General features: G+C 49.0%; 1 protein-coding gene across 1 annotated transcript in view; it reads left to right on the top strand.

Annotated features, from left to right (window-relative positions):
* Positions 1-19,318, top strand: part of CSMD2 (CUB and Sushi multiple domains 2) — a 555,419-nt gene that overhangs the window by 100,346 nt on the left and 435,755 nt on the right. Inside the window, exon 3 of the mRNA XM_028512433.2 lies at positions 911-1,023. Coding sequence (XP_028368234.1) covers positions 911-1,023 — 113 coding nt within the window. The remainder of the gene's footprint in view (positions 1-910; positions 1,024-19,318) is intronic.

Genomic DNA, 19,318 nt, shown 5'->3' with positions numbered 1-19,318 from the left:
ACCTAGTCACCTGTGGGGGTCAGCACGTGTGGGCACCCAGCCATGGATAGCTTCTTTCCTAAAATATGTTCCCAAGTGTTCATGGAAAGCTTTGTGATTTTATCTCTTTAACATTAGGAGAATCTTTTAAAAATTATTCTCTTGTGCTAAAAAAAAATCTCAGGTTCAATAATCCCTTCCATTTCACCCACTTTTTTCCCTTCACTGAACTTGCAGGGGGAAAAATTAAGCATTTTAAGTTGAAAAGCAAGTACAGTATGATCCCATTTGTATGAAATAATTTCTCTGACTGTGATCCCATCTATTGATCCTTCCATCTCTTTGTCTGCCAGCTGTCAAGGATGATTATTTCTAGATTGCACTGGGTTTTTATATTTTGCTTTCATCTTTTAAAAAATAATAAGCACTTATCATTTCTATAAAAGCAGTAGACTTACTCCTTTTAAAGAATAAAATGTATGTTAAGAAGTATCCACAGTCTGCTACTTAGAGTTAGCAATATCTTTCTCAATACATGACTAAATATTGTCTATCGGCAATCATCAGTTGAGCATTTGTGGGGAAAGCTACCCAGAGCCTCAGTGGCTCTCAGTCAGAAAGGGAGCAGACGGGTAGAATACAGCAAAAGAGGGGAAAAAAGAAGAGGCACGCACAAGGGAGGCCTCCAGCTCAAGGACAGCCCATGGCTTCAGGGGAGTAGCTCCCCATGTTTCTGGAACAGAAAACCCCTCATTTCCATCACAACTTGGTCGGTGAACACCTTCCATTTGACTGGTGTGAGGCTTCTTTTATATTCCTCCCCGTGCCTAGATGAGCGTTGTGCATCCAGCAGGCACTCAATAAGTGCTTAACAGATGAGCAGTTCCCCAGGGGGGTCATTCTCCCTAAACTGCACCTCTTTGTCTTTCAGGCTCACGGGCTTCCAGCTGCCAGCCACCATCGTCAGCGCGGCCACCACCCTCTCTCTGCATCTCGTCAGCGACTACGCAGTCAGCGCGCAGGGCTTCCACGCCACCTATGAAGGTAGGCGCCCCCCTGCCCTGGCCACCGGGGTCTGACCTGGGGCGTTGTGCTGGCCGCAGACAGGGCTGTGTGATGCTCTCGGCTGCAGGGACGGGCTGCTGCAGGTTCAGAGCTGGGGCCCGTCCTGAGCAGGCTGGTTATCGACCAGTAACTCAGTTACTTGTGAATTGCCTGCGATGCGTTTCCAGGAAGCTGAGAATTGAAATCAGAGCTCAGCTGCGATAGTTTGTCCTGAGGGCCTGGTAACATCTACTTCTCTGTACCCTTAACTGGGTTTCGTTGTGTTTTTATTTTTCTAATTCTGTTTTCTAGTGGGCTTACTTGTATAAGGTACCTCAGCTTGGTTTTGGAAATAAGAGCAGTATAAACCCTAAGTAAAAGAAGTAACGTAAGTCACTGAAAAAACTTGCTGCTCGCTATAGTGACTGCAAAGAGTCAGTTTTATATCATTCAGAGAAGAACAATTACTACTTTTTCCTTAATGGTGTGGATTAGGGTTTTTTGGTTTGAGTTACACAAATAATTTCCACTTCTCTCAGCCTGTTTAAATATGGTGTTAGCATTCAAATTAACACTAATATCTTCGGATTATACACTATCATTATTATTATTAATTTTATTATGTTAGTTCAGAAGGTGGTACTTCTGGATCTCTGTCATTTCCCTGGGAAATTTACATCTCATTAATAGGCAATTACGCTGCTCTTGGCTAAGACCCACACTGCTATTTTGTGTTGAGATCATTAATAGACATATTTTAAGACTGTTAATGATAATTAATAACAGTAATGACACAATATCCTACTAAAGCATGCCAGTTATTCTAAAGCTTTCTTTCTCTTGCCTCCAAGAACTTAAAAAATAAGTGATGCCGGGACGCTCTCCATCTGGGGAACACCCCCACACCTTCCCCTCCCCACCCCTCCTCCTGGTGTAAACATTCCTTTCTCTCTCCTAAGCTCCAAGGCCCTTCGGCCACTGTAACTTGTTTCCTGAGCCTACGCAGCCTAGCTGGCTCACCTCTACTACCTCTGTAACTTTCTAAATAAACATTCTCTTAAATTTGAGAAAAAAATAAATGACACTTTCTTGAATAGCATCTATATTCTGTAGCAATATATGAGGTCTGTCTGGAAAAAGCCCAGCCATTGTTAATATAATGAGAATGGTTGGCGTGGCATCTGTGTAACCTGGCAGCCAAGGAGAGTGGGCTAGAATGCGCATGTGTGAACAGTGATGACTTCGCTGTGCTAGTCAGTGGGGGTGGTGGATGCTGGTGAGTGAGCACGTGTACTGTGTGGCCGTCACATTCAAAATGACTGAACAAGTAGAGCAATGAATCTGCATCAAATTTCGCATTAGGCTTGAACATTCCTTTGTGGAAACTATTTGGAAGATTCAGAAAGCTTCCGGGGACCATGCAGTGAATGCAATGCAAATAAAAGTGTAGCTTCAAAAGTGGTCGAGAATCTCTTGAAAGTGATCCATGTTCTGGAAGGCCAGCAACAAGCAGAACACCTGAGAATGTTGAACATGTACAGGTGCAATTGGCAAAAATGTGTGAGGTCTCAAGGTGCCTACTTGGAAGGGGACTGAGGCATCATTACCTTTTTTTTAAGATTTTATTGACTTATTTTTAGAGAGAGGGGAAGGGAAGGAGAAAGAAAGGGAGAAAAATACCAGTGTGTGGTTGCCTCTCATGCGCCCCCTACTAGGGACCTGACCTGGCCTGCAACCCAGGCATGTGCTCTGACTGGGAATCAAACCAGTGACCCTTTGGTTCACAGGCCAGCACTCAATCCACTGAGCTACACCAGCCAGGGCAAGACATCATTGTCTTATGTACAATGTTTCTTGTATCTTGTACCTTCTTCAATAAACGCCTCTCTTTTGTCATAGCGCATATCTGGATACTTTCCGGACAGACCTAATAGAAAAGGATTACACCTTTGTCTCGTCTTCATTTGCACCAGAAGAGGGCAAAGCCTACCTTCTTGGCACACCCACCCTCTGTGGTGTGTGGGACACAGTTTGATGCTTTAACCTGGGCAGTGGAAGGACCCTGAGGAGGCCTGAGTTATTTTTAACCAAAGCTTCCTGAGAAGGCTCCAGAGAAAGGCCCACCTGCCTTCCACTGAGGGCTCCTGACATCATCCCAGGCACCTGTAACTGAGGGCTCCTGGAAAAACCTACCTGTCTTTAAAGTGAGGTCTCCTGAGAAAGCCCAATTTCTTTTGCAAAAACAATCCATTCCTCCCAATATCAAGCCTGTGATCTTGGTCCTCCTGGTTACACCTTTCCCCTGAACCTTTGGCCTTGAACCCAAACTAACTCTCTCCACCGGGGAGCTACCACTTCCTCACTAAGGGAGGCCTCTCCAGAAGCTCTGAATGGCCTGTCTGACCATGAGCGACCTCCGCACTGTGTCGGCCTTGGGGGGGGGCTGGCTGTGCTGGGGGGAGGCTGGGGCAGTGAGTCAGCGGCGCCAGAGTTGGCACCTGCAGAGACCCCACGTGCTGACACACAGGGGGACGCAGCCAGGCCCTCATGGTGTCTGCCTTCAGCATTCCTCGGTACTTATCTGAGGTCTGGACTCCAATGAGGCTTAACAAAAACGTGTCCTATCCATCGCCGACCACACTGTGCCCTCTGGGGAACAGTGCCAACACTTCTCTAGCAAGCAGAGCAGATCTGGGGGTATACTCATAGAGCCCTTCTCAGTTGGAGGTTCTAGCCTGCAGTTCATGGGCAGGGTCTACCTTTGGACATCAAAGGTCTGCAGACCCCTGGTAAACAGAGACACAATTCCGAAGATATAAGGATATATGTATTTTTTTCCCTAGGAAGGCTCTAGAACAGGGATCAACAAACTAGACCTCCCACTGCCCCCCTCCCCCCCACACAGGGCTTCATCCAGCCCCTGGCTCATTTTTGTAAATATACTTTTATTAGAATACAGACAATCCCATTTGTTGACATATTGTCTATGACTGTTTGCAACGCACTACAACTTCAGCATTGAGTCATTGCCACAGACACCATATGGCCTGCAGAATCTGAAGTATGTACTCTCTGGCCCTTTACTGACCCCTCATCTGGAGCTGTGTGATGCAACACAGTAGCCATTAACCACACGAGACTAGTTACATTTAAATTAATCGAAGTCAAATAAAATGTGAAATTCTGTTTCTCAGTCATACCAGCTTCATATCTCGTTCAGTAGCTACATGTGGCTGCAGCTACCATATTAGCACAGATGGGGAACGTTTCTGTCGGTACAGAACGTTCTCCTGGACAGAGCTGAGCCAGAGCTTCCACCAGACCCATAAAGGCTCCGAGATTCAAACAAGGTTACATAACACTAGGACAAAGTAGAAGCTGATGGTTCGTTCGTATCACCTTCCTCCCACCTGCCTGGCCCAGCAGAGGCAGCCCAGCTGTGAGAATACTCAGCATTCCGCAGCAGGACCCAAGGCAGAAGCGGGGGGGCTTCTCCTACCTCAGCCACATTTTGGGATCAGGTCTCTAAGTCATCGGCACTAAGCTGACCAAGCCTTGCGGGCAAGGCCCAGAGAAACCCAGGGCTGGTGGACTGGTGCAAACAGGTTGCCGTAGCTGAGTAAGCCCCTCTGCAGTCACCCAGGTAGGGTTTCTGCCGACTCCGCAGTCTGCGTGGCTGCTGTCTTTGTGCTGACCGGCAGACTGGGTCACAGATGTCTGCTGACACCAGAGTCCAGTGCAGAGGAGTCAAGGCTGGGGTTAACACCAAGCCCCATGAATCTGACTTAGGGCCGCACCATGGGTCAATTTGTGCATCGGGAAAAGTGTGAGTTGCACGGACTTTTGGAACACCCGCAGCAGAGGGGCAAGGAGGGAAGGTGGGAGGAAGCAGGAGAGGCAGCCACTGCTGGGAATATGGCACATGGCACCTCGCCCACAGCGGGGACCTGGGCCCTCTCCATCACGGCACTTACCAGCAAGATGCCGGATAATCCCATATTTGGGGATTTACTGATAAACGTTAGCTTCTTGAGCCGATAACTGACTGACCTTGGGCAGAGTTTTAAAAACAATCTATGCCTTAATATGAACGTACAGGCAGATCCAGTGGTCAAAGGGACTGTAAAGAGTTGGCTCTCAGGGAAGGAGGCCAGCCCCGCCCTCCATTGCAGGGTTCACCTTATTCACTTGTGTGGAACAGCAGGAAACAAATCAGACAGGTAGGCAGGCAGGCAGGCAGGCTCCATAGAAGGGGCCCCCTGCTGGCCAGAGGATCCTCAGTTCAGGACCCTCCTTAGAGTCTGTTCAGGAAGTCACTGAATCCATTCAGAATGACACCAGGCCTTGCTGTCCGTGGCGTCATTTTGGCGCCATGCCCCACCCGGTCAACATCGCTGATACTCCTCTATCAAAGTGAATTTGATGCTCCTCCAGCTTCTCGGGAGAGTGAAAAGTGCAGATAAGGGACTGAACTGCCGCTGGGGATTTTGGAGAAAGGTGAAGTCAGGTGAAGAGTGTCAGCTCACAGCTGCTGCTTCCAGGAGAAGATCAGAAAGGCCCGTTGTGGAACACTGAGACAGTGGGAGCTGCCTGATTTGTAATCCCCGGGGGTCAAGAGCCTGGGCTGCAGCCCTGGACAAGGGGCTCAGCTTGTATTAAGCACTGACAGTATGCCAGGCACTTCACGCACATTATCTCATTTGATCCCCACGACAGTAGTGGACAGACACCGCTATCTCCTTCTCACAGATGCCCCAGCTGGGACTCAGGAGTTCTGCTGTTCAGCGTTAGTTAAGGCTACTTGGTGGCCAGGAGTGGCTTTTCGGGCACCAAATACCACACTCTTCTCTTACACTGCTCCTCTTACAAAACTCCTGGAGTAAGGCAGAGACTGGTGGCTCCATTTCACAGGCCAGTAAACTGGATCTGAGTGAGAGGCCGGGCGGGGAAGGACACCGGATGGTGTGGGTCATCCCAGGGAGGCAGGGAGGGGTGTGTCCCACAACTTCCCAGTTAGGGTTGCTGGATAAAATGCAGGGTGCCCAGTGCAATTTTAAACTACTCAAATTTTTAAAATTTGATTTTTTAAAAAAATGTAAGTATATCCCAAATATTTGTTGGCACATACTTATATACTAAAAAAAAATCTATTGTTTATTTGAAATTTAATTTTAACAGATGATTCTGTACTTTTGTTTGCTAGGTCTGGTAACCACATTCTCAGCACCGAGGCGCCCTCAGCCCACTCACCCCCTCCTCCTGACTCCCAGATCTGCCCCTGTCCCGCTTCGCCCAGCTGGGGCTGCCGGCCACTGCAGAGGGCCTGGCCACACACCTCCGCCACTCCAGGGAATGCACACCTAGACGGCTCTGTGCCGATGCACGCCCATGTGCGCACAGGCTCAGATCCTCGTGCACTTGGTGTCATGCTGTGCATGCAGTTCCATAATCCAGTTAATGAGGCCACTGTTCTTCTGCGTTAATAACAGTAGTCCTGCTTTGTCCTCCCTAATGACGACCAGGGAGGGAGCCTTGTGGTTTGCATATACCACAATTATTTAGCCAGTCATCTTCAGTGGACATTTAGGTGAAGAATATCCTTGTATGTACAACTTAAACCCTCATCTAATTATCTTGGAATACAGTCTTGGGAGTGCAGTTGCTGGGTCAAAGACTGCACACATTTTGTGTTGTGATACATAATTCCAGTGTCTTTTGAAAGGTTGTGCTGATGCACACGCCCCCCAGCGGCGCTGGAGAGGGCCCACTTCCCCCACTTGACCTACCTTGCATGTTGGTGAGTTTCAAATCAGTTTCATTGATTAAAGTGGGTGAAAAACGCAGCCTCATCTGTGGTTATAATTTGCATGTCTTTGATGATAGAGAAGGTTGAGCACCTGTCATCACTTACAGGCCATTTGTAGATCCTTCTGCAAATTGTCTGTCCCTATCTCAGCCTGCTTTTCTTGGGCGGGGTGGGGGGGTGGTATTAGGATGTTTGTCTTATCTTTTTTGTGGCTAGGTTTGCATATGAAGGATATTACTGTTTTGAGTTTCCTTTTGACGGGCAGCAGTTTTAATTTTCATGCCAGTAATTTAAAATTTTTTCATTTGTCTTTTATGATCTACCTTTGGTGTCATGCTTGAAAGGCCTTTTCTATGCCAAGATCAGATAAATATTCATTGAAATGTTCATTTTATTATTTCAGAGTTTTATTGTTCCATTTCACTCTTAAATCCCTTTGGGACTGTGTGCGTCCAGGTTTCTGTGAGTGTCTTTCCGTCTCGGACTCCCTAACACTCGCTGTGTCTCCTTCTTTCTCTCTCTGAGTGTGCCGGAGCCTCTTCCCAACTTGCCCTTCTCGCGTCTCTCCCTGAGGTTTCGAGTCTTTCTGCTGTTTGGACAGGATTCCTCCCACCCTCTCCCCTGGGCTTCCCCTCCTCCACACACAACTCACAATGATTGTATGGTATGTTTCTGTCTATTCCAGACTGATCAGCAGGTAAACACAAATTATAAGAAGATCAGACAATCTGGAATAGATTAAGAGCCTATGCAATTTTCTAAGGGCTGATCCTTGTTGCACCGTTGCATTCGAGCAACATTCATCTTGAGCAGGCACCCTGGCACTGTCGTGCAGGAGAGCCCATCTCCAAGTGCGGGGCCTCAGTCAGTCAGAACTGTGTAATCGCCTAGCTCTAAAAACAGGTGTTTCTGTTGAGCTAAGTCTGTCATCTTGGCATTCAACTACCAGAATACAGGAGGCTCCCTTAAATATCAGACCTGTTCTAGTTCACATAGAATCTAGAAGGATAGAGAACCTTATTTTTGCAAACTCCCTGGTAACCTTAAGGGGAGAGGTGGCAGAATGCAATGATTAGGACCTCAGGGTCTGGGTTCCATCATACCTGGAATGAAATCCCATCTCTGCCATGCACGTGCTGTGTGCTATTGGGGAAGTTATCTTATGTCTCTGAGCCCTGGCCTCAAGCTGTGTAAAATCAGGATGAGCATAATGCTTCGTAGAGTTGTTGTGACAATCAAGGAAGAGAACACACAGGTCACGTGATGTGCGAGTTCAGGGTCTGGCAAATTGTCAGAGATCTGTAAATGTCAGCTAGTTAATGAAGTCACCCTCATCCTGACCTTACTTGACTGAGCTTCTTTAGGAGATGGAAGGAAAGATCTATCAAGTCCCTAGGTCACGACTCCAGCCCCACTGCTGGCCCCCGGCTTCTGAGTCTGCATAAAATCCTCACCCCAGTTGTTCACGGTGTATCCCAACTTACCAACAGACTGTGGCTTCTTGGAGGAAGGACCAGAGGATTCTCCATATTCATGAGCCCCAGCACTGCCTGATGGGGATGAGGTCTCGGGCCTTGTCACCTGGTGGATTGGAGCTGATGAGGTCAAGGCCAGACCCTTAGTCTCATCACAGCCTCTTTTCTTTGTATTACAGAGATGTTGGCGTTAGAGCTAAAGGTGCTAATAACACGTTCAGTAGGCCATAGGCTTTGTCTTTCTGGACAGAGACAGAGACACACACACTCACACAAACACATGGATGCACCACTTTTTGTATTGTTTTCGTATCATTCAGATGCTCCGAAGCCCACCCACGATCCCCTAGTCCATCTGAGAATCCGAGCCCAGAGAGGCTGACATCACACATGAGATTCTTTCATTCAGGAAGCTCATGTTTGCTGAGCACGTACTGTATGCCTCCCTGATCTTTCATCCCAGTCTCATTGTCACAGTCACAAGCTGTCCTCTCTGTCCCTATCCTCCCACATTTCTGAGGAGTAACAGAACAGGGAAGGAAGAAGTAGGGCTGGATTCAGTGTCACTTCTGAAAAAACACCTTGGGGTACTTTTGCTACTGCTTCAAGGTCAGTAGTGTCATCTCTGCATAAGAACTGCAGCATGACGAAACAGGGCCAGACAGACATATCTGTGAGGGACAGACAGACGAAAATGGAGCTCCCCGTTGTTGCTCTGCTGGGAGAGGCAGTTGGGAACAGGCTTCAGGACAGAGTGTGCTTTCCTGGCTGTTGCAGGGGTTGGAGGTGATCGTGCAACTGTGCACACAGCGAAAGTGGGGTTCAGAAATGGACCCCTTCTGACTTATTCCATCCCGTAATTAGACCTGCTGATTCCCCTCTTCCAGTCTCAGCCTCAGATAATTTCCTCGTTCTAAAAGAGTTCCCCAATTCTAGGGCATTATGCAGACATCTCAAAATTGGGCTAATGGAAGCTATTCGACTATATATACACTGAATATGCAATTTGCACCATTCAGGCCACTGCGGGCCAGAACAGCGGGCCTGGCAGGACCTCCTCGAGGGTGGGAGGCGGTGAACGTCCTTTTCCTCTGCCCAGGAGGGGTGGCGTGTGCTTCCTGAGTGAGTTTGTTCCATTTCCGATGGCTCTGCCTTGGGAGTTGGAGAATATTCCTCTTAATCAGTACTGTGGAGTAGCAAATTAATACACAGAGATGTGACATTTGAGACAAATTGGGCAGCACTTCTCAATAAGTGGGGAATCAGGATGAATTTCATATCACGTCTTTAACAATCCCACAAACAGTTCATCATGCATAGTGATATTTTCCCCTTTGGGGAAGGGTATTAGCATACCTTGAAGATGATATCATACCAAACTCTGGGGCCCTGAACCTGCGCACATCAGGGCGACAAAAGACATAACAATGACGGGGAAGGAACATTTTCAGGTTGCTGGATTACCTATAGGTAAGGTGTACCTTTTCTTCTCTGTTCCTGTTCGTTCATTCATTCATTCATTTATTCATTCAACAAATATTTACTGCACACCTGCCCTATGCCAGGTCCCAACGCAGACTTTGAGGAATATGAACAAGTAAGAAGTGGCACCTGACTTCAGGGAGTCTGAGACCTAAAATGGTTGGACAGGAGTAAGAGCGGGGGAGCAGGAGTCAGAGAGAGCTGGGTTCAAACCCTGGCTAGCTCTGGGAACTGGGCAAGTCTCTCAGCCTCCCTGAGCTGATTTTTTTGCAAAAGAGAAACGGTAACTCCCACCTCAATGAGCTGTAATGAGGACTCAAAGAGTTAACTCATGGGAAACGCCTGGCCAGAGTCTCTACTCAATCAATACCCATTCCTCAGCCACGAGGAGAAAGTTGCCCTGCCTCGTCGGGTCTCTGCAGATTGAGTCTGAGCTCTGCCATGTCCCTGCTGTGCGAGCTTGGACAAGGTGCAGAACCTGTCAGCTTCCTCCTGGGGAAAATAGAATAACCCTCTCCTCCTTTTAAGAGGGGTGTGAGCATTAGTGATAGGGTACAGAAAGCACCTGGCATTACATTTGGCACATAGTAGGCACTCAATAAAAGGAAGCTATTTATAGCAGGGCCTGACGTATTTTGTGGGAGTGAAAACAAACTCTTTTCCATGACAAAATCTTTGGTCAAGACTTGTGGCTCTCCCACAGCGGGGCAAGTCACCCATTCTGTTTTGTTTTCTTTCACCACGGTGCCTTAGTCCAGGGCCGGGCACACAGCAGCACACAGCAGGGACACTGCCAATAGTAGCTAGTGCTGGCCTCCCCTAACCTGGATCCCTGCTAGCTCATGCTGGGCTTTGGGGCAAATTCGCACAAGTGGGCACTCTGAGGGGACACAGCCCTGTGAGCACATGGCTTTGTGGTTGGAGCATAGGCTGCGTTTTCATTCTCATCATCCCTGGGCACAGGCATCCCTTTGTTGTACTCAACCTGAACAACGATCCTCGGAGGCCTTGGTCCAGAGCCTTCCTCTTAGCAGTCAACAAAAGATTCAGAGACTCGTTCGATGGTAGGTTCAAGGATGTTGGAGAGCATTCACTTAAAACCCTCTGATCGCCTTCAGGATGGAGTACAAACTCCTTCCCTGGCCATCAAGCCCTGGGTATCGGCCCTACTGCTCCCCCTCCCTCCTACAGCCACACTGGACTTTGTCCAGTCTCCAGACCGCGCTCTGGGTCCCCACTCATTCCTTAGACACCCTGAGTCCCCTCTCCTGAAGACCCCCCCCCACCTCTCCATGCTTCCTCTTTTTTCCTTCCCAGTCTCGACTTAAACTAAATCCAGGCACCTGGCCTCATGCACAACACTCACTTTATGTTCTGTTTTAGCTCCCTGCACGTTTCCTTCCCCCGAGAGCATCCCTTGTGTATTTCCTGTCCCCCACGTGCATTCCCGACTCAGGTGTGTGGGTCTGGACAGCGGGAGCGCACTGAAACACTGAGATTACGAGCTGAGGGCCTGGAGGGAGCATCGACTCCCAGGCTGGCTGGTTACTTGCCAGTGTTAGACTTTGAGCAGGTCACGTAACCACCTTCGACCTTCCCTGTCAGAGGAGGACAGTAATACCAACAATCTCTACTCTGTGGGATTATCACTGGGAACGCATAAGGCGGCACGTGTCAGGGGTTCCTAGCAGGGCCTGGTATGGAATAAACGTCAAAAAGCAGCCGTTTGGGCTCTAGCCCGGGATCTGACACATGGTAGATGCTCCGTACATAATGGTTCAATAAGTGAGTGGATAAGCCACCCTCTCCCCCAGTGTGAAAGACCCAGATGAGGACAGAGATCAGCTCACGGTTCCTGGAACCATATCCTCATTGACTCTCAGATGCCCTCAGTTACAAGATGTACCACTTTATTTGATGTGCCACGAAGAAAGAAAAAAAGGCTGCCAATTAAAGTCTGACCTGCCATTGATTGTAGGACACATCCTAATTTCAGAAATATGAAGATATGGAAAAATGTGCACCCTGGAACCAGTGAAATATGGCAACTGCTTGATTGCTTTTGACCACTCCTCAGCCTCATTCGGGCTGGGTCCATCCGTCTGACCTCTGCTCGGACCCTGGACTCTCTGACTGTCCGGGCTCCTTTCCAGCATTCATGGGGTAGCTCACGCCGGCCATGTGATCACCTCTTAATTTATTCTTCCAGCTCCAAGTCTCATTAGTTCTCAATTTTCTGCATTGAACTCTGTTTAACACCTATTAGCACAGGTCTTCATCTGATAAATGCTCTTTTCATGGGAGGCAGCGGGACGCCCAGTCCTGACCCTCCCTTCCGCTTCTGTGACGGAGGCAGGAGGACCCACAGAACCCAAACATGGCTTACTCGGGACCACTGCCACCCACTCCCAGCCCCTCCCACACAACGGCCCCCAAGGCACGGGGAACACCACTGGGTGGGGACCGGGATATGATTCCTCCCATTTGGATGGGGGTGTGTGGGAGGATCAGGTGTAACCACTGCTCTGGCGGTGGCTGTGGCTGGACACCCAACTGCCTCCCTCCTGTGGACATGGTAACCCACCGTCTTCAGCCCTGGAAGTTCAGGGGACATGCCTCTCTTCTTGGGGTGACTTTTATCTCCCACAACATGAGCTGAGCATCAGCAGGGAGGAAAACACTTCCAAATAGAAATATCAGATCGAATATTCCAGTCCCCCCTCTTCCCACTGATAATTTGGGGGTGACTAGCCAGTGTTTTGGATTATTCTTTCCAGCCCTTCCCTTCATTAGTGTGGATGATTGAGGGCTGAAGCCATTGACATTTCATTTTAACAGCGGGAGAGAAAAGCACTTACTGCCCTAGGTGGGAGATCCTGATTTGGAGATCTGGCGGAGGACAGATGACGTCTCTATCCTTCCCCTGCAGGTGATCTCATTAAACAACCGGAGTTGTTCTGCAGCCCGTGTCCTCATAGAAACCACAGGACCCTAAGCCCAGGGCCTGTGAGGTGAGGAAAGCAAAGGAGCCAGCCCTTCTTGAGCATCTCCGGCATGCCCAGCAGTGCGCTCAGAGCTTTGCAGACACCGACACATCCCCGCCCCTGGAGAAAGTGTCAGGATCCCCATTTTACAGATAAGGAAGTCAAGGCTCAGGGAGGTCAGCTGCCGAGGTTCCATGGCACCTGAGGGTCATGCACAGTGTGAAAGTCTGTTTCCAAAGCCCACCTCTCTCCACTCTGTGCTGCTTCTCAAAATAAATCCTACATGCACTTCTTTAAGCCCCGACCCCCACCTTTCCTGACTCCACAGAAAGGGAGGGGCATGGAGAGTCAGGTGGGTCATAGGCACACGCACTGGGGTGCCTTCCAGGGTCCGCCGTCCCCAGCCCGGCCTTGCTGAGGACGGCCTTGCTGCCCGAGTCCCTGTCTTGTGGACAATGGCTTCACTTCTCTGCTGTTCAACCAACTCTTCCTTCCAGCTTTTTCTTCCAGCCCCTCCGTCAGGGCCTTTATCCAGCCATATTTCAGGAGTAACACAGATTGGGCCTGGGAATGAATTCAATTCCCAGGACTTAGGTCTTGAGAAGTGGAGGGCGTCGGAGGAACGGGGATCCTAAGCACATTTCAGCCTTAGGGTCTCTGTACGTGCTGTTTCCTTTGCCTGCACTGCCCTGCCCTGCCCTGCCCTGGCAGCCCCCCAGCTGTCTCCCTCATTTTGTTCACGTCTCTGCTCAAACGTCCCCTTATCAGAGAGGCCTTTGCTGACCTCATTATATAAAGGAGACCCCACCCACTCACTCCCTCTCATCCCCTGACACATAGTATGATTATTGCTCATTTGTTTATTATCTGTCCCCCTCCACCACCCCCACCGGGGCATGAGCCTCCTGGGAGCGGGGCCTTTTTTTTTCTTTTTGCATTGCTATTGTTGTTCTTTGGTGAATCCTCGGTTCTTAGGATAGGTCCTGGCATGTCTTAGGTGCTTAATAAATATTTGGTGAACAAATGAAATCGAGGGCCAGGAAACAGAATGAGCATACGTATTTGCATTTCTGCAGGAAATCCTGCAGGTGGAAGGTGGAGGATGAGAAGGGGGAGCAGCAGGAGCAGAGCTGGAGGAGGGCCCAGGGGCCAGCCTCAGTCAGGGCTGGGAGGCCATGGGAAGGAGTTTGGGCTTTATTTGCAGAGAGAAGCCACCACCAAATGGTCTTAGGCAGGGAAGTGACACAGTGAGATTTGTGCTTTAGAAATGGTGAGGAGGGCAGGGGGCAGCCTAGAGGCCAGGGGGTCAATTGCGGGAGGGAACTCTTACCCAGGCCAGAACGTTCCAGGACCTTTGCCAGCACCAGGGAAGGCGCAAGGACAAGGGGAGACCTAGCCCGGGGCTCACAGCACATGGCTCACATCCCCTGTGGATGGGTTGCTAAGCTGCTGGCACAGAAGGGATGCCCTACATACATGTGGGGCAGCTTGGCTTTTCCAGTGGCTGAAACGAAAATTTTCATGTCATTGTCTCTTCTGCAGACATTCATGGTATGCCTGTAACTGATTGGAAACTCACCTTAAGAGTTCCGAGGAACCGGTGAGTGTTCCAGTGCCGGGGTGTCCAGCTGTGAGTGATGGGGATGAAGCCCTAGAGATCACTCTCGGACAATTTACAGGGGGCTCAAGAGTAAATACGTTGGACAGTGATTGTAAGGATGATAATGAAAGCTGATGTTGCTTCAGGTCTTACCAGATGCCAGATGCTCTTCATAGTGCGTCACGTTTAAACATGCAGTCCTCACCTCAATCCTGCAAAGCAGGCACTGCTACGGTCCCCATTTTACTGATGAGGTACAGAGGGGTTAAGTAACTCGCTTGAGGTCACACAGCTAGTAAGAGGGTTTGAACCCAGGTGGTTTGACTAAGCTACAAGAAGAGAATAAAACAACTTCACACAGCCAGGACTACTGAACCCAAATAAAACATTCCACTATAATAGAGAGCAATGCCTAGCTGTGTATTTTAAAGACTCTAACAGAAGGAAAAGATGCACTAATCTGACTAGTTTCAAATGTAAAAGTTGTGCACAAGAAAAGCCATCTAGAATGGAAAGGAGAACTGACTGTTGAATGTTTTTATGCCAGATATGGCAGAAAGGGTTAATCTCCGTATTCCGCAAGGAGCCCGCAGAAGGGGGCAAGAAGGGTACCCCGAGTTTGCACTGGGGGAAACAGGGTCAGCATGTAAACACACAGGAAAGCCATTCCGCCTCGCTGGTAATCAAAGCAGTGTCAGTTAAAACAAGGAAAGGACACTTTACCCCTGATGAATCAGCTGAGGGAGCCTGGGGGGACGGGGGCGGGGTGGGGGGGGGGTCGAGGGGGCGGGGCAGCCCGTGGGAGTGCTGGAGCACTTGTAGGGAAATGCGCACGGGTGCACGTTTCTGGCAGCATGCGAAGGGGCCCCTCGGGACTCCAACTTGATAACATGTATTCAGAGTCATAAAATGCTCCTGTCATTTGACCCAGTTATTCCCATCCTGGGAATATAATTCACCAGCGGAGAAAGTTACAGCATGAAAGTGTTGATTTCAGCATTATTTACAGTGATGAAAAATTGCAAACTGTAAAAATGTCCAACAATAGGGGAATGACTAGGAAAATTACGGTACATCGACCTAATGGATTTATGCAACCTTTTAAAATTATAAAAGCATTATTTAGTAATACGGGAGCATGTTTATGATATTTTCAGTAAGAAATGCAGAATGCAAAATTGCGTCCCCATATTTATGACAACCATGTAAAGTAGGTTTTACAGGGACAAGGACTGCATAGAAATAAAAAAGGCAACAGTTCATGCAAGGTGTCAGTGAGATTGTGTGGGATTGAAGTTTCTCTCCATTCCTGCTCTAGTGTTGATTGTTTGATAAAGAACTAATAGAAGAAAATCCAAAATCGAAGAGTTAACCAAGGTCAACACAGTGAAATCCTGGCTTATATGAAAACTACAGAGAGGTGTCAGCTGACTGTCAGCCAAAGGTCAGATGGCTCTATTAATAGAAGTATAGACTCCAGCTCTTGGGAGGTAGGTGCATCCAGAGGGAGGGAACCCACATAACAGAGCAGTCATCAGTAGCAAGGTGTTTCTGAGGGCCATGGATTGTGTCTCCAGCATAAGATATAGACCCGAGTAGGTGTTTGGGATAAAGCATGAGAGAAGTAATGATCTCACAAAGAACAGTTCAAGAGAAGGGCTGGAAGTAACTTAAGGATTTGTCGCAAAGATGACAAATAAATAAATGTTCTGTATTGCTCTGGAAAGCAGAACGACGTCCAGTGGGTAGATGTGAGACGCAGGTGGGTTTTAACCAAGAATCAAGAAGAAACTTTGCATGGTGTTAACTATCACGCGACGAAGTAGGCTGCCTCCTGAGGCAGAGGGCTCCCCCTCTCGGGAGGTGCTCGAGTAAGGGTCTGATTGGTCAGCCTCAGCCACTGGCGTAGTGCTCACAGTGGTGTATGTGCCGGATTTCATCCATGGACCGTCCACTGGTTGTAAGATGCACCCTTATTTGATGTGCTGCAGAGAAAGAAAAACCACTGCCAGTTAAATTAGGACACCTTCCTGATGGTAGGGCTTATCTCAGTTTCTGAGCTATTTAAATGTTCAATGTGAAAAAAAAAGTCAGTGAAATAAAATATATAGCCTGGGGAGGGGTACATGGTGTGTTTTGAATGCGCAAATTTATAGGGTAAACGTGGTACATTTTTCCATCTTAATACAGTTACAGTATGAAAACAAATACACACCCAGAGGGGAAGAGGGAGAGGGAGAGAGAGAGAGACGCAAATGGGCACCTTTTAAAAGACAGAGCGGGAACTCTCAGAGACAGGTCCTGCCGGTGGCTGCCACTCGAGCCTGAGCCTGTAGACCCCAGGTACACGCAAGCAGGCCTCTTTTTCTGCTGAGGATGTCTGTGGTGTGAGAAGATGGGCCGAACTGGATGGGGGAGGGATTCCGTGAGTGCCTTCTAAAATTCGTGACAATTCTCAGTTGCTAATTCAATGGCTCTGTGATTCGGTAACTCACTTCTTTAAATCGGTAACCCCCCATTCATTAATTTGATTAACTTTGATCCTAAAGAGTTTTTCTAATCTCTAGTATTGGCCTAAGCCCTGACTATCAAGCCTTTGTTAACACTGTGATGGGCCATGGCTACTTCCTAGCCTCCCACCCCCGTCTTGGAGCTCTCTTCCTACTCACTTTCAGCCCTTTAATGACCCAAACAGGACGCTGGGAAGGGTCTGAGAAGGTATGGTAGCCTCACCTGGGACATCAGCCTCCCTCAGGCACAGGTAAGCCTGGACTCAGTGCCCACAGAGCCCCCCCATGCCTCTCACCTAGCTAGACTCTCACCCACTTTTGGCAGCAGGTAGGGGAACAGGAAGCAGCCAAGACAGGCACATGAACTTGTATTTTGGAACCAAATGGTCCTTGAGTTAATCTGCCATTCACTATGTGTTATCTGGAGAATACACTGTTCTATTTCTGCACCTCAGTCTTCTCAACTGTGAAATGGCATTGGGGCCTGGGCACAAGGAGATAACAGCAATGCTCACTCACGGCCATGCCCGATGGGACTGAGTGTGCTTCCTCCTCCAAGATCCTTCTTGCGCTGGGACCACAGGGGACTCTTCTTAAACTCCCATGTCTATCTCAGATGGAGGGTGGCCTGTGACATGCCCTTCCTTTCTTGGGAAATAACATCTTGAAGGCTCTGGTGCTTGCGGCTTTACCTCACAAGCCAGGGAGAGTGTTCTCTTCCCAGTGCCGCACACCAGCTGTCCGGGAGGCAGCACACGGACCGGCTGGCTTCTGGGAAGGCTTTTTGGGACACAGAGTATATTCCTAGGTTTCTCGCTGTCCAATCAAGCACAACAGGAGAAAATTTCCTAAACATGGCAAAGCTCATGAGAACCTAGTTTTTTCATTCAGCCACCTAGTCATCCTTCCATTCATCCGTCCATCCATAAACATGTCTTAAAAACCTACTCTGAACAAGGCTGGGGAAAACATGATGATCCTGATACTGTCCTTGACGTTGGACGGTCATGATCTAGCTGGGAAGACAGATGAGAAATTCAGCAGCTGTGGTGCAGTGTGATAACTGCTGGAGAGGTGAAGGCATGGGGCGTGGTGGTCGCTTGCTTAGGCTCAAGGACTAGAGCTTCCTGGGTGAAATTTGGGGCTCCCACCACCATCTACTGTGGAATCTCCAGGTGAGTCAGCAGCAACCCCTGTGCCTCCAAGGTGAGAGTTCGCTGGGCACATTGGGAGGGCAGAGATGAGCCAGCGTGGTTGGAGTAGTGAGTGATGGGAGGGTGGTAGGAGGTAATAAAACCAGAGAGGGGAAAAGAGACGACCAAGTCTGATGCAGCCTTTACATTACGGAAGGACATGGCTTTGGCTCTGGGTGCGGTGGAGTCTGAGCAGAGGGTGGCCTGACCTGATCTTCCTTGAAGCAGCTGCTGTGCCCGTGCTGATAGTAAAGTGGGGCCAGGCAGGAGCAGAGAGCCTGGCCAGGAGTGCACTGCAGTGATGCAGGTGAGCGATGAGGAGGCTCAGACCATCAGACCAGGGAGCTGGTGGGGAGGCAGTTGCATGAAGTTGGATCTGTTCCAGGTAGATTTGGAAGCTGGAGGCAACAGAATCAGCTGACAGATTGGATGTGCAGCGTTAGAGGGAAGTCAAAGGTAGTTCCAAGGATGGAAAACTAGCAGCATGGAGCTGCCATTAGCTGAGATGGGAAAGCCCCTGGGGGGATCAGGCTTGGGAAGGGGGTTCAGAGAACCAGAGTCATTTTGGACTGTTAGGTGTGAGGTGCCTCCCAGGCATCAGGAGAACCTGGTGGGGAGGCAGTTGCATGAAGAACTTAGAAGAGACGACTTTTTTTTTTTTTAAAGATTTTATTTACTTATTTTTAGAGAGGGAAGGGAGGGAGATAGAGAGAGAGAGAGAGAGAGAAACATCAATGTGTGGTTGCTGGGGGTTATGGCCTGCAACCCAGGCATGTACCCTGGCTGGGAATCGAACCTGGGACACTTTGGTTCCCAGACCGCGCTCAATCCACTGAGCTACGCCAGCCAGGGCTAGAAGAGATGACTTTGAACGGGAGGAGAGATAGAAAAGAAATTCATTCTACTTACAAAATCTGCATTCAGAGAAGGCCCTTCACCCTTTTTTGCAGGCATGCCTTTGACCAGTCATGCCTGTTTCCCAGTTCTTGCAGCAGCTGTAGCTTCAGTTCCTGCCAGAGGTCTAGGAGAAGGCAGGTCAGCCTGCAAGGACAGCGCCAGCCCTGGCAAAAGAGATTGGTCCCTGCCCCAGGGGCTTACCAGCTCTCTTCCTGTCTTCCTGAAGCAGGAGCTCAGGAAATGCTGGCTGAGCAGAGAGATGTAAAGCTTCAGGAAAGTGAGAGAGCTGGTGGACTCTGCCCCAAGGTCCTAAGAGAGCAAAAGAAGGCCCGTGTTGCTGAGAAGACA

The sequence above is a fragment of the Phyllostomus discolor genome, chromosome 5 (genome assembly GCF_004126475.2).
Source record: "Phyllostomus discolor isolate MPI-MPIP mPhyDis1 chromosome 5, mPhyDis1.pri.v3, whole genome shotgun sequence".
Taxonomy (NCBI): domain Eukaryota; kingdom Metazoa; phylum Chordata; class Mammalia; order Chiroptera; family Phyllostomidae; genus Phyllostomus; species Phyllostomus discolor.
This window is presented reverse-complemented; position numbering and strand designations above follow the sequence as displayed.